The sequence below is a fragment of the Notolepis coatsorum genome, assembly GCF_963971535.1.
Source record: "Notolepis coatsorum genome assembly, chromosome: 19".
NCBI classification, from domain to species: Eukaryota; Metazoa; Chordata; class Actinopteri; order Aulopiformes; family Paralepididae; genus Notolepis; species Notolepis coatsorum.
In genome coordinates this window covers 70,645,892-70,662,093 of record NC_140183.1, presented here as the reverse complement: position 1 = coordinate 70,662,093, position 16,202 = coordinate 70,645,892, and the positions used below count along the sequence as shown (strand labels likewise).

The 16,202-nt window shown below is 39.7% G+C and overlaps 1 protein-coding gene across 1 annotated transcript in view; it reads left to right on the top strand.

The window, feature by feature from the left end:
* Positions 1–9,564, top strand: part of LOC311246029 (transcription factor E2F3-like) — a 29,336-nt gene extending 19,772 nt beyond the window's left edge. Inside the window, exon 8 of the mRNA XM_084336095.1 lies at positions 9,162–9,564. Coding sequence (XP_084192221.1) covers positions 9,162–9,496 — 335 coding nt within the window. The 3' untranslated portion in view covers positions 9,497–9,564. The remainder of the gene's footprint in view (positions 1–9,161) is intronic.
* Positions 9,565–16,202: the final 6,638 nt, after the last annotated feature.

Below are 16,202 nucleotides of genomic sequence, written 5' to 3'. Positions count from 1 at the left end.
AGTTCTATACCCATATTTGGTATGTACTGTTCACAACGTGCCTGTATCTATTCTACACTGTTGATCCTGCTCTGTTCTACTGTTCACACTGTGCCTGTATCTATTCTACACTGTTGATCCTGCTCTGTTCTACTGTTCACAATGTGCCTGTATCTATTCTACACTGTTGATCCTGCTCTGTTGGGTTTGTCCAAGTTGACAATGCCGGGTCTCTTGTAGGGGTGTGGGGCGAAGAAAATCGTTCACAGATTCCCAAAAATCTAAGAATGTATTTGCCTTGCTTTGTTATGGCAGAAGACTGCCAGTAACATGTTTCTGTTCAAACTATTGCATTTGTTTCATATTGAGTGAAACATCGGAGTTTACATTTGATTCAGATTTCTTTGAGAACAGGAACACTCAAAACTGCAATCTAAAATCAAATCTATGCATGTATTGAATCGATTATGAATACATTTCTTCATGAATCGTGACCACCACCCCCCGATAATCTAAATCGAATCGTGAGATTTCCGACTCGCTGCTCCTCTAGTCTCTTGGTACATTTCCTCTTCCATTTACTATTGTTTACAGCCATAGCATTGTAGCTTAGTCTTGGTGGTTCTTGGAGTTGTCCCAAATCTACCTCCCTCTAAACCAGGGGTGGGCTATTCATTTTTACAAGGGGCCCCATGAGAAACCTGAACTGTGTTGGAGGGCCGAACCAATGATTACTTGAACTTAATTCTGCTCCAATATTCATTATCTCCCCTTGTAAAAAGTAGTAAATTATATATTTTGATTAGCTGCTACTGGTAATCCGAAGAATAAACGTATAACAAATATTCCAGGGCCGGGATGTGGCCCCCGGGCCGTGAAATACCCAGATCCTCTCTAAACCAACTCGGAGTCTGTGTCTGGTGGCAGTGCTGGGTGTGGGTTGAGAGGGAGGCAGATCTGGGACGCCAGAACATGCTGTCGAGCCGTCTGGAGAGCCTAACTCCAGATGACATCTGTCGTGGGAGGTGCCCACATGATAACTCTACGCTGCACCTCCTTTACATCTACACTAGGCTCTAAAGCAGGGGTAGGCAACCCTAGGCACACGTGCCTGCATAGGCACGCTGGGGCATTTTCATAGGCACAGGGGGCAGCAATATATATTTTTTAAATATTATAGTGAAATATTTTGCACTGTTGTCGAATTTATCTTGTTGAAATCCTCCCACAGGTTCTTTTGACTACCACATATTTAATTGAGACCCTTTATTTGTTTATTATTTCAATTTAGCTGGAAATACATTGCTACATCATTCAGTAATATTTGCAGAGCCTTATAACAAAAACATTATTACGGTCACCATTGTGATCAGTGGGATTAATCAACAAATTTTATTATTTATTTTTTCTATTTCATTGAACATTGCACATGTTAAAAGCCATTTTTTTTTTACTCAAAATGTGAGTATTACCAAGTCAACTTGTGTTCTTAAAACAATGACAATAAACATAGTTTTATTAGGTTGAAATAATGTGGTTGTGTACTTATTTTTCTGTTAAGTTATTATGGATTGAAAACCTTAATGCACAGTAACTGAACTCAATATTTTTAAGTTCTGGTAACTTATTATTATTATTTTTTTTACAGTGTAGTCTTGCGATCAATCAAAACTTATTTACACGATATACCTCACATTCACCCTCCATTCACATCCTGGTGTTCTCCATTAGGCCTGTAGGTGGAGCTATGACAGCACACGTACAGTACACACACCGATGGTGTGTGATGTGTCCAAAAATGATGTAATAATGTAAAAATTATCATTAAAAAGACCTGATTATGAGAAAAAATTATACGATGCATGGAATATTGTTGAGGCACACTAGTTGCAACTATATTTCAAACAGGCACTCTGTCAAAAAGGTTGCTGACCCCTGCTCTAAAGTATGTACTCGCCCTAGTCCAGGGCAGAGGTTCTCTACATGTTTTGGCCCGTGACGCCTAGGAATGCCTTGTTTGTCGCCCCCCTTACATAGCTAAGCACAGACAAAGGGGTGAACATTTACACAAAACAAGTGTTTTTATTTCCCCTTTTCGGGCTGTCATTTCAAACCTTTATTTCAACTCGTAAGACACTGAGGTTACGCTCATTTTCAGCGACCACAAGCTTACAAAACAAGACGGTTTAACAGCAATTATACATATAGGCAGGCACAAAAGGACAAAACATTTGTAAAACGCAGTGCACAGCCACTAACTCCAGGATCTGGAGAGACTAATTATATATATAACTCCAAAGATTAAGAAGAAATTGGAAACTAACCAGCAGCTATGCTGGCGATCATGTGGTCACATGGATGTAGACCATACATACACATTCTGGTCTTGATAAAAGGATATTGCGATAAGAGATGGCAGTTTAAGAAAAATAATAGTATGAGACACCCAAATAACACATGTAAGATATAAATAATTAACTATTATGCATTCGTTAATGATGAATAGGCTTCACTTCAGATTAGGGCACACAATAGCATCTGCAAATGATTTATAGATGTTTTATGAATGTCTTAACAAATCATTTGTTGAACATGAACAAATAAATGAAGGTACAGTATAGTCGTTTTTTCATATCCATTTTTCAAAGCATCTACAAATGTGTACTACACATTAAACAACATTATTTAATGATTAACAAATCGAGTACAAACAATCTTGATAATGAGTTATAAATAATGTAGAACTCATTTGTAAATGTTATACAAATAGTTATAAATGATTTAATAATAATTTACGAATGTATATAAATTAGGGATGTCCGATATTATCGGCTGATATCGGCATTAAAATGTGATATCGGAAAATATTGGTATCTGTTTAAAAAAAATTATTAATTTTTTTTTACATTTCCATAACCTTTATTTACCCAGGCAAGCAAGTAAGAACAAATTCAGATTTTATTTGTTGTCAAAAGTATGCATAATGTTGTGTTAATTCCACAACAAGAGATACCGGTATGTAATGTTAATTACCTGAAATTATTCAATTTTTTGGGGGGGAAACCCTGCATATATCGGTATCGGAAATTAAGAGTTGGCCAATATCGGTATATTGGTATCGGTAAAAAAGCCAATATCGAGCATCCCTAATATAAATGATTTGTTCACGATTAGTTAATTATCTACAAATACCTTATAAAAGTCTTATAACTGAGTGTTATTATGAAGTGTAAACAACATTTGTAAAACGCAGTGCACGGCCACTAACTCCAGGATCTGGAGAGACTAATTATATATATATTAGTGCTCTCAATCGATTAAAATATTTAACTCTATTAATCCCATGATTGTCCATAGTTAACGCATTTTTTTTTCTCTACCTTAAACAGATCTTTTTCAAGTTCCAAGTATCAACATGCGAGTCAACAAATGCTTGCTTTAGGGCCCGTGTCGACCGGGGACGTTTTATGAGTTGTCAGCTCCTTTCTGTCATTCATTTCTATGCTACAGACGCGACAGGCGCGCTCCTTTTCCCAGCGCCGCGCCTCGCGTTTTAGCGCTCTCTGCGGCCAGCGTTTTTGGGCGGAGCGCTCCCAGCGCCTAAAGTTGAAACTAGTTCAACTTTTGGAGAGGAGCGGCGCTCATCAAGGTAACTTTTTTCGACCGACCAATCAACATCGAGCAAGTGGCCGAGCCGCGGCAGTCGCGAGACTCAGGAAAACGCTCTGAGCATGCATCTTTTAGCTTTTCAAAGCGGTCCGCCTTGAAAAAAACGTCCCTGGTGGACACAAAGCCTTATGCAGCCATTTAACACAAAAGGATGACCCTCATGCATAGCAAATTTGCATCAAATTCAAAACAGAGTGATGCACAAAATAACTTAAAAGAAAATAATAATTTAAAACAATGAATAAAGTGTGCATGAAATAATAGGGGAAAGAATGTTAGGAACTTGTTACATTCACGCACACACATGGCTGAGTAATCACACACCCCCCCTCTCTCTCACACACACTCTCCCAGCTCTCTTTCTCTCTTGCCCCTTCCTCATCTCTCACCCCCTCTCTCTATATATATCTCACACACACTTCAGAAACAAACATAGTATCAATGAGAGCATCAATAATACACCCGAGTGAAGTCTAGTAAAAATAAAAAATAAATTTCCTTTTCCCTTCAAAATTAATCGTGAGTTAAAAAAAATAGTGGCGTTAATAGAATCGGGCGATAACGCGTTAATACCGTGTTAACTTTGACAGCAATAATATATATATATAACTCCAAAGATTAAGAAGAAATTGGAAACTAACCAGCAACTATGCTGGCGATCATGTGGTCAGTCACATGGATGTAGACCATACACACACATTCTGGTCTTGTGAAAAGATAAAAGGATATTGGGATAAGAGATGGCAGTTTAAGAAAAATAATAGGATATGAGACACCCAAATAACACTCATGTAAGATACTTTACTTGGGAAATTTGACATGAGACATAATGCGAAAAGAGGATGAATATATAATTACAGTACTGTAAAAAAATAAACTAAAAAGCTATTACGAGACTGGTATAAAGTGCAATCTCTTGACAGGAGCAATGGGTGTGCACTGTGGAAGAGGTATTCATAATGGCAAAAAGATTACAAGAGACGCAATGTAATGAAAAATGGGAAAATGGACTGATTACAGAACACAAGAAGAGGACATCGCCACTGGACAATAAGGATAATTGTTTGATGATAAACAAACAGTTCAACAGTTCAAATAACTTAAAAAAAAACAAAGAATCAGCGAAGACGGAGCCATATGAAATCCGCGTTCGTGGAATTACGAAATTGACCAATAAAAAAATCAACTGTAAAACGTGGAATATTGCAGAATCTCGACTGAAATTCCGCGTTCGGGAGATTTAAGCCCTAAATTCGGAGCAGAGCAGTATCCTAATGACTTTTATGCCTCAGGCGATAAGATGTTTAGCAAATTCTATCAACATACCGTGGACTGGACCCGCAAAAACACGTGCGAACATCACTCTCCAAAAGCCATGGGGAGAAAACTCCAAAACACACCAGGGCCCTGTTCCTCTTACCTGGCTAACTGAGTTAGCCGGATAATTTTCAGCATAGCTTGACTTAAGCCAGACCTTTCCGTTCCCCGACGTGCGATTGTCTAAATCGCCATGGTAACAGATCAGAAAGTTTGAACCTGCTCCAGAGCAGGGTTTAGTTCAGTTAGCTCGATAACCTGCATGGCCACACCCTCGCAAAGAAATCCCAGCTCGCTTCCTGAAATAATTCTCAGTCTAGATCCCATTATTTATACCATTCTGAATTATGTTTTTGTGCTTTGTTCTTCTAGAGGGGGCTTTTGAAATGTAAAATAATATACCTAAAATGCTGATAATAAATCGTATTCAGCCTATAGATTTACTTTGTCCTTAATAATGCACGTCATATTTATACGGATACGGCGCTCGGGAGTCGCGATACACACTGTGGTTATTTTAATAACTGCGCATTGCAAATATTAATCCTGCGGGATATTTTTAATGAATGAAACCTATCGGGCGTTTGGCTCTGATTATTTTCATATTATTTGCTTAACGGAGCGCCAGATTGTGTTTCATTCAAGCATAAAAATAGGGAAACAATGTCTAGGCACGCACTCCAGGTTTTTCCAAATGTATTGGCAGCCTGTAATCATGACGTTTCGGTGTGAACACACCTTCTTCAGAATGGCTTGCATGAAGGGTAAGTGACCCTAGTATATACAAGACAAACAGGAAGTGACAACACATTCCCACAAGAGATCTACAACAAAGTACAAAATACCACTTACAAGCACAACCTTTTCAGAATATCTAAATCAAAAAGAAACATGTAAATCACAAAGGGATATATCTACGGTATATATATTTATATATATTTTATACAGAGTAGGCCTACATCTTAAACTCATGACCCATATACGCCATCTTTCAATTATAAATATAAAGAATGATAAATGAAAATAAATAATAAACAATCGAATTAAATGAAATAATCAAATGAAACGGGTCAAAACATTTTCCTCATTGAGGCCTCTAGGCTCTAAACAATCCAGATAATGAATATAAAAGCATTCCCTTTTGTAGCAAGAGCCTTGAATATAAAAGCATTCCCTTTGTAGCAAAAGCCTGTCTCTGTCGCCGCCTCTTGGTGGTCTCAAGACCTGCTCTATACCCATGTATTTTAACCAGAAATATCATGTCCTAACTTATTAAAGTGCCTTGCAACTGAAGACTTCTCGTCATTTCTTCTTATAGAACATTTGTGCTCAGAAATTTGATTTTTAAAACGTTGTCTTGTTTTTCCAACATAGTAAAGGTTGCAAGGACATTTAAGCAAGTAAACCACAAAATCAGAATTACAGGTAATCCGGCCTCTAACAGCGATACTCCTACCTGTATTTGGTTGTAAATAAAATGTCTCTTTAATCATGCCATGACATTGGGTACAAGACAAACATGGAAAATTGCCATTTGGAATATTAGCCATAAAATGGGTAAATTTTTTGGGAAAATTTGTTTTAACTGGTCCCTTAAGTTAGGTTGTCGTTTGTAGAAGTATTTGGGTGGTTCCTGGAACACACCTCCGATCTTAGGATCTGACTTTAAAAGGTACCAGTATTTGTTCACAATATCACGCATATCTCTAGAAATAGGGCTGAAGGTGGACACCAATGCTACTGAGTTGCTTTTTACTTTGTCTTTGTGTAAAAAGGGATTGTCTGTTTATCTGTTTAGTTTTATTAAGAGAATTCTCAATAAGGGCCTCACTATATCCTCTCCTTGGCTTGTGTATCAAAAATGTCATCTGTATTACAGATACGTTTATATCTCAAAATCTGACTAAATGGAAGGCTCCTCTTGAGCTCTGGTGGGTGATAACTGCTATAATGGAGAAACGAATTTCGATCTGTCTCTTTTTTGAAAACTTCGGTATGGACAATATTTTCTCTCTTTTTCACCAATACATCGAGGAATGCTATGTAATGTGAATCATAATTCATAGTAAACTTAATAGTCTCTCTCTGAGAGTTGAGAAACAAGTGGAACTCTTCCAGAGCCTCTTTAGTGCCTGACCATACAAAAAATAAATCATCAATATACCTCCAATAGGCTTTAATGTGTCCAGGTACGGGAAATAGGGCCCAGCTCTCCAACTATGATCCCTGGTGATCGCAATAGATACAGTTAGAGGGCGAGGCTAATCACTGACACTATTGTGATTAAATAGCTATGTAACGTTACAGTACATAGGACTATAGATGAAAATGATAGCTTCTTGCTAAATCTGGTGCACCCATCTATTTGTTTAATGCAAATGATTGTCAGTACACAGTCCTTTATAAACTAAAGGTGCATAAATTATGCATTACTATATTTCATCACAATAGAATAGATATAGATAGGCTACTGACATTGTGATGTCAGTAGTAGCTAGCTGTATAGATCTATTGTTTACACTTGAAATGTGTGTTTTTATTTTGTCACAATATTATTTGTAAAATTGATCTGTATTTCTGAGTTGCAGCACTTAAAAACATTAAATGGACTGTTATATCTTAAATTGTGGACATATATTCATTCGTTCTTATTAGACACTTTCTGATTATTATTATTATTATTATTAAATTAGCGTAAAAAGCAAAATACAGAATTCTGATATATTAAAACAGAATTTGGGAAAAAATTTAATGGAATTTGGAAAGAAATTAAACTGATTTCATATGGCTCGAGTCTAGAAGACTGTTACAAGTCGACACACAGATCATACTTTTAAATGCATCAAAAGTAGGAAGAACCTCCAGCTTCAGTCTGTTGGAGGGCATTCCGGGTGTTGGAAGGTATTTAAAGGTCTGTTAGACAATTTCTGAGAATTGAGCTTTACATGTCCACCAGAAATGGAGCTCTGCATCACTCTTTCAGACGCCATGCGCTGTGCAATCAAGTTTCACTGGCACACAGCAGGTGGCTTTGCACACTTGTGTACTTTTCACAGTTTACAGTACACCTTGTGTATACGGTTTACTCTTTACTCATAGTATATATTGTATATATTATAACCGCATACAGACCCTCATCTGCACATTTGTTTACGCAATTTATTTTCCTCATATTTTTATATTTTATATTCGGATCAAATTTTATTGCCTATATTTATGTCTTTCTACTATCACCCTGCCAATACATGTACCTCCATGTACCATGCTGCTATCATGCTCAAATTTCCCCAAGGGGATCAATAAAGGAATATCTTATTTTATCTCTTCGATGAGGAGCAAATCGGGAGTGTTTGTTTTCCAATGTGACTCCAGGAAACACCAATTGACTAGCCAAAATAAATCTGGTTTAAAATTCAGGCCAGCATTTGATTTATTTGTAGCTGTTGGGGATGCAAAGAGAATTTAAACAAATATGATCATAATTGTTCTTAAAAAAATGCCTAGCCCACCTAACTTGATTTATGATTGATTGGAGGATAACTGTAGACTTCAAATATTCATTATTTCACAAGGAAAAAGCTATTATACCAGATTATAAACATGATGATGTATTTGTATACCGCATCTCACTGGTCTAGGTGTATAATTAATTACATCATATCTATTGTCGGCAAATACTCTGATCTGTCCTGTTCTATTTAGTTTTATAATAATATACTTCCTATTCTCTTGTATTCAGTTTTGTTCTATTCGGCTCCATTTCCATATGATTCTATTACCGGTACTCTATTCTAGTCACGTCAAGTCAAGAGTTTTATTTGTCACGGTATACAAGTATACAATGAAATGCGGGGGGTCTTGCCCGCAACGATGTGCATAATACAATAGTAATATATAATTGAATCCAATAGAACGACATTGTGCAATAAAACAAGTAAACAGAGTAGGGCATATCGGTATATTCTACCGTCCTATTCTGCACTAATTCTATTTTATATTATTTTTAACTTTTCTGGTCTGTTTTAGCTCTGCTCTTGGAACAAGAGGCAGATATGACTAATATTCCAGGCTAGAATATTGAATTGATGTATTTCATGACAAATAAAATTATCGGATGGCACCAGTAGAGGGGGCTGCTATAGATATTTTAACGGTAGATATCTAACTCTTGTTTCTTTCCCTTTCCTCTCTTGTAGACTCCTCCTCTACCTCTTCCGCAACGGCGACTTCCTCCAGCCGCCTCCTCGCTCCCCCCTCCACCACCACCCCGGCCGTCTCCGTCACCACCCTCTCCCCTCTCACCTCCCCCTTCACCAGCCTCCTCCAACAGACTGAGGACCAGATCCCCTCGTCCCTGGGGGCCCTCGGGGGCCAGCTGGGGCCCTTCCTGAACCTGGTGCCCCCTCTCCTGGACCAGGATGACTACCTGCTGGGTCTGGGAGACGACCAGGGCATCAGTGACCTGTTCGAGGCCTATGACTTTGATAAGATGCCCTCTATATCAGGCCTGGATGATCTTCTCTGTAGCTAGTGGTAGCTAATGGAGCTGGTTGTTTTTTGTCTTTTTAAAAAAAAATTATAAAAATATTTAAGAGGGATTCGAGGAGAGACTGGGCACTTTGGAAGTGGTGATGGTGGGGTCTGGTTGGTTAGTTTCGGACGGAGCATGCGGTGCCACACAGAACACCTGGTCCGTTTCGGAAGCAGCGACAGTGTATGGATTCGGAGAGGTCCCCTGCCTTGGCTGCAGCGATCTCCTGTGTAGTCACTGCCATTGATTGCTACCGGAGAAGGTCTGGAGCTTTTATCGCTTTGTTCACTAAAAGAAAGCGAAGGATATAAAGACTGTTTAAGAATCGCCTACTTGTTTGATGCCCGTGACTCGAGGTGTGACGCCCCCTCCGCCTAGCTAGCGGTTGATGAGGAGATTCTGGGAGATTTTAGAGCGTTTTCTCTCAAAGCCCCCCCCCCCCCTCGCACTGAAAGATCGTCTGCGGCCTCGTACTCGCGCGGTGACGGACAGCCTGAACTGGAAGAGTGCCATCTTTCCACGCAAAGAGAGCGTGGTCGACTGGAAGTGAGCTCTGTTCGGCTTCTGTCTCGTACCCTGGGCGGCTTGATCGGAGGAAGCGGGAGATCCGAGGTTTTCCCTCTTCCTCGATTCAGCGTTCCTAAAGCCAAGTCTGGAATCTATACGGACTTGTTTGTAAAAATGATTTGGACAAGCTTCCTCTTCCTCTTGCCTTCCTATGGGATAACACACACAAATGAAAATCATGAACGTTTGGAGGAACGTCTGCATCAATTCATCACGGCACTGCAAATAGTTTATCGATGCCTATAGTCGCAGTTCTGAAACGCCGAGCCCAGGTCTGGTAGATGCCATTAGTCGCCTACTGTGTCTTTACGCCTGCTTACAGTAACACCTTGATATTTAGAAGTTGTCTACTTTTCTTAACCAGACACTTGATCATGATATGGGGATAATAATAATATGTTGTATGCAGTGTTCCAAGCTTTTGGCTAACCTTGTAAGCTCGCAGCTAGCTGGTACCGCCTGTGTTTCTTTTAATCGAGGAGCGCTACTAATGGAAACGAGACGTTCTAGGATCGGCCAGCGAGCAAACTCGGACGGTCCCCCGTAACGTTACAAATGTCTGGTGATGGAAAACGAAGCTAGACCGTTTTTTAAATGTTAAGGTCTGCCTGCTCAGCCGCTGTCAGGTCGCATACCGAAAGCCCTTATACCTTGGGGACTGTATTCATTGAGTTCCTTAAGACCTGAGAGCACTGGGTTAGCTTCCGACTGCACGACGACATAGTTGTGGTTGAAGAGGGGAGTTTTGATTGGAGCGCAGGGTGACCTCACCGTCCAATCATATCAAATGGCAATGATGCCGGTGTACTTTATTATTCCCTAGCGATAAACGGGTGCGTATGCGCCTGTATTGACCGCTTCAGTTGAATTTGTGTTGCTAGGTAACAGCTCCAGCATTTTTAACACGATACTTTATTGATTACATGCAAAAATGGAAGAACTGGCAAAACGCATGTCTTTAATACATATCAAACTGAGACAACACTAGTACACTACCACCCCCTCTACCACTAACAGGCTCCTGTAACATCACCCCTTCTACCCTGATTGTTTACATACTGTATTGATTCTATCCAAGAGCATCCTGACCATTTGTCATAATGTGTGGACCTTCGAACATCCACATCTGCACCTAAACATGTCATCGGGCCTACATAAACACCTAGACTATATCATTATTTAAACCAGAACACTCGTGTATCTCATTATTCACAAGTACCTTTCATAGTTTGATCTTCCACCACAGTTTACTCTAGCTCGATGGCGTACGCTAAAGAAATGGAATAATGTCACTATTGTGCAAACTTGAATATGGCTAACTCTCCAGGTCAGAGCTCTATTCTTATGGATACTCTATGAATACAGTCCCCTCTTGCTGTTTTCAGTTTTTTCTTTATCAACATAAGCTGCCTTATCAAAGATGTCCCTGACAACCTTCCACACGGTCCACGTGTCAGTGGGACCTGGGTCACTGGGTCTTGGCCAATTATTCTTGGCCTTTGTCGTACGGGCTTCCTTTGCAGGTCTGAAAAAAAAAACATGGACATGAATCGGATCGTTTACACATTCTGAACCGTTTGGAAGTTTTGACAAATCAGGGGAAAGGCGTGGGATGATATTAACGTCGAGTTAAAATGTACACATTTGCTGTAGTTGTGAACCCACTGTCATTCACTTACTGATGTGCGTCGCTGTGAAGATTAATCTGCAGTTATAGGGCATTTTAGCATCTTACATAGATAATACAAAGTTAAAGATTTGGTGGGAAAAACTATTGTTTACGGAAAATCTGTAGAAACTGCTTCAAGTATTAAATTAATGGGGTTCACCGCACGGGGACAGTACAGTGGGTGCCAGAAATCCCACCTATCGGGTACTTAACTGGTCGCTATCTGGATTACCCTGATAAACCATGAATCCCACCTATCTGCTACTTGAAGCAGGTCAAAGTGAACGTGAAGAATTGTTCTGCGACTACCTTTTGACCCAGATGAGCCTCTCGCCCGTTTTGGACACCTTGGCTCAACCCGACGTGTTCCCGGGATGGGTGAGAGGAGGCGATGAACCCAGGGAAATCTCTGTATTTTAACTAGTTGTACTGATTTGTGAATGGGACTCAGTGATGCGAGAGACGTCAGGGCATCTTTGGACGTTTTTAAGTAGGATTTGAAACCTTCAGACCAAGGACCCCGGGAGTGGGGATTCTTTCCCCCCTAACTACTTGCAGATGTACAGTCAATGTTAGACTGGGAATAAACTGAAAGTACACAAACTGTCTTATGTATAACTCAAAACTGACAGTCTTAAAAACAAAAAAATAACAAAAAAAAACTGCAAATCTGGTTCTTTGTCTGAAGGTTGATGGTGAATAAATGACGGCTCATCCACTCAGCCGTTCAACACTTGGTTTCTGTTCAGCAAGGGATGACTCTTATTCTCAGCTAATGTTCAACAGAGGTTCATTTGAAGATGTGTTTAATGGAAGCACACAAAAGAACAATATGTCGTCCCTGACTGGACACCAACGTGGCGTCAAATTATGTCTTTTTGTCTTTTTTGTTTTGAATGCAGTTGTAGAAAGAAAATAGACGTTTATTCTGCCAGTTAATGGATGCCGCCTGTATCTATTGTACAGAATGTGCCCATGCCGGTGGGAAGCTTGGCTTCTATCCGCAAAAGAAATGTCGTGAGGTGTACAGAAAACGTATCGATATTTTTCCCTCGTAGGCATATTTTGTGTTTCGAATTTCATATTTATATCGACGTTTATATGTATTTATAGAAACTCCAGCTCAAAATGTCCTTCTTGTTACTCCTCTTTGGTTTTACTAATTACAATTTTATAAGAGAATTTATAGAACTATAATTTTTCTTTCGCTCTCTTTCTCTCTCCATTTCACCTGACCAGAATCTGGCCACGGCATTTTATCCAATGTTACTCGATTGAAGTACGATTTGGGAAAGAATGTACCTTTCCATATGTTTGTTTATGGAATGTTGAGATGATTTTCAACGTGCGGATGAAGCCAGTCTCAGCGGGCGATTCTCTTTAACCCATTGAATCCGGGAAACACATTTGTTTGTATGCAGGCTATATAATGCATTATTAGCAGGCGTTTCAGGTCTAAATGGGTTAATGAGTGCCACTTTAAATGACAGCTCCACACTAATATTATATTGATTAATTAAAGAGATTATGACTCTGTAGACGGGAATTACTTAATGATTTGAGAGAGAGAGGTCTGGTGGGCACTGGCCTTTCTCCCATTTCCAGCGTTTGGGTTCCACGTGTGACCAAATCGCTTACACAATTTGGTTATCATTGACCGAAAACAAAGGTCACCTTTTTGGGAATTGGATTCGGAGTGCTCCTGTAGCCCCTTGGGAATTACATTTCTTGGCGATCCCTCTGAGACACCATTAGGGAAAAATCCAATCACCAAAATGTCATTAATTCATAAAAGCTTTAGCTGATTTTTTTTTATCCACAATCAAAACATCTCCCTTTGGGAAAATTAAACGTGATTGCCACATCTTTTGCTCCCTATAGGCCTACATGTAGGCATTTCATCACATGTGTCAAAACGTAGCAATTTGCAATGTCCTTGGAGCAAGCAGGTGTTGGTCTCTTGACCACGTTGTACTTTGATGGCGGATGGGCACATGTGTTAAGGGGGATCGAACTTGTGATCTTTCAGTTACAAGATGGTCCCTTAACTACCAGGCAACCCTGCTGCCCCATTTTATTACCGTCTACTTAGACCGCAATTATAGGAAACTGGAGCTGTAATCTAAAGTGCTATTGTGTTTTTTTTTATGAGTGCATGGATAGTTATTGGTGTGCTATTGAATGCTTGGGGAGGGTTTCCATGTGTTGATGTGTTATTGATACATTTCTTTTTTTTTTCTTGATGTTGATTGAATGAAAAAGATTTGATGCATTTAGCACCTCTTGTCGATGGTGTGGGGTGTTTTTTTGTGTTCATTTTGTACTTTGGATGTTTGTAATTGAAAACTTGAACAAAAGCAATATAAATAAAATAAAAACAAACTATTGTTTTTCTTTTTTCACACGTGTGTTGTTGGTCAGGGTTGGGATTACGATGTGATTTGTCTGCTGACGTACAATGTTTTGATGATGCTGTGCCGTCTGGCAGGGAAATAATCATGGCTTGGCTTCAAGATGGGAAATAACCAAAGGAACTATTTCACTGAATATTCCCGGCAGACATCTTCTCCAGACATCCTCTGCCGCCTCAGACCCACTCTTATCCCAGCTCCTGGGGGATCATCAAAGCGAAGCAGGCTATTCTCGGTCCTCGCTCCACAATGATGGAATGAACTTCCCACCACAGACGGGACTGAAACACGCCCAATTTTCCGTTGTTGACTAAAAACAGTTTTTCAATCAATAATATTATTATTGATTGAAGAACTGTTTTTAGTCAATGGAAAATTGGGTGCGTTTCATTATCTGAAATGAAAAAAAAAACTCTTTTGCTATTGTGCACTTAAGCATTACATCACGCGCAGGAGTGGTTTGTGAACAATAAACCATGCCTTTGATTGATTGATTGATTGATTGAAAACTTTATTAACAGATTGCAGGATGGGTACAGTACAGCTCAATACATACAATTGTTAAGGGGATGCAGACCAGAGAAAGACTTTCGTCTTGTTTACATCAGGGTCCCCCATTTTCAATTCATCGTAACATATATGACATACATGACATACAGATAGACAGTACTGCTACATCTATACATTTATGACATACCAGATTTGCAATTACAGTACTGTTTGTGATACAAAAAGAGTCCAGAAAAAAAGAGTATATACATTTGACGTAGAAACTGTACATTGGATTGGGTATGTGGGGGTGGGGGGGGACTGTACATTGGAGGTGGTTGGGTGGGGGGGGGGGGGGGGAAGGGTGGTCGTTAGGCCCGAGGGTCGTTAGACCCCCCTACTAGGCATGGTTTATTGTTCACAAATCACGACTGCAAGTGGTGTAATGCTTTTATACAACTGCCACATTCATCCAACCTTATTGCTATACAATAAACACACATAATCGAAGATTTATTGAAAAAACCATCCGCCAGAAAAAGTAGTTCACACAACAAAAAAGAGAAATTGCCTCCATGTGGAAGCAGCTCGGAAGTGCATCCAACCAACTAACACATCCAACTGTGTGTTATTGGAATCCAACTGCCTTTCAACTAAGACATCCAACCAACTAACACATCCAACTGTCTTTCAACTAAGACATCCAACCAACTAACACATCCAACTGTCTTTCAACTAAGACATCCAACCAACTAACACATCCAACTGCCTTTCAACTAAGACATCCAACCAACTAACTCATCCAACTTTTCTTTAGTTTTTAACACTATGATCGGCGATGACGAGTTAAGATGTCATTCCTAGCCATGCTCATTCTGCCGAAGACGCCGTAACTCGTCTTTGATGTCAATATTTAAAAAATCTGTGATCGAAATCATATTTCCCCTCCGGAGCCCTGAGACACACTGCAAAGCTCCACTCAACTCTCTAGCGGTTCAAGAGCGCCATCTGGTGGCCGATCGGCAGATCGCCAACCGGAAATGACCCTTTGAACCGGAAGTGCTCATCCATATGTGGTCCGGGCACTCGCTATCATTAGAGAGACTCTGTCTTGACACAGTGAACATCGATCGGTGCAAATAACTCGAAAAAACAACATGATTTGGACGTATACTATTATACAACCTGGAAATGGATCGGGCATTTCTCCATCCCATAATAGAAAAAATTCTGTTCCACGCTCATCTGCCAGCAGCGCGAGGAAGCCACAGTAAGATTCAGCGTTATATTCTAACGTGTTCCATATAAACTGCTATGATGAACATATGACCCACTCTGGATGAATCATCTAACGCTGCCCACGGAATTATAAACGATCCCCCGCCCATCCGGTCATCATCAGATGATACGTAGTAACTCCTAGAAGCACATCCAGTTGAAATGTTTTATCTCGCACAGATTCCTACCAAACTGTATTTGATCATCAATATAATGCATTTAGGGCTATAAATCACATTCTGAAGAAAGCTGCAGAAAACGATAAAAACATACTTATACTTTAGACCATATT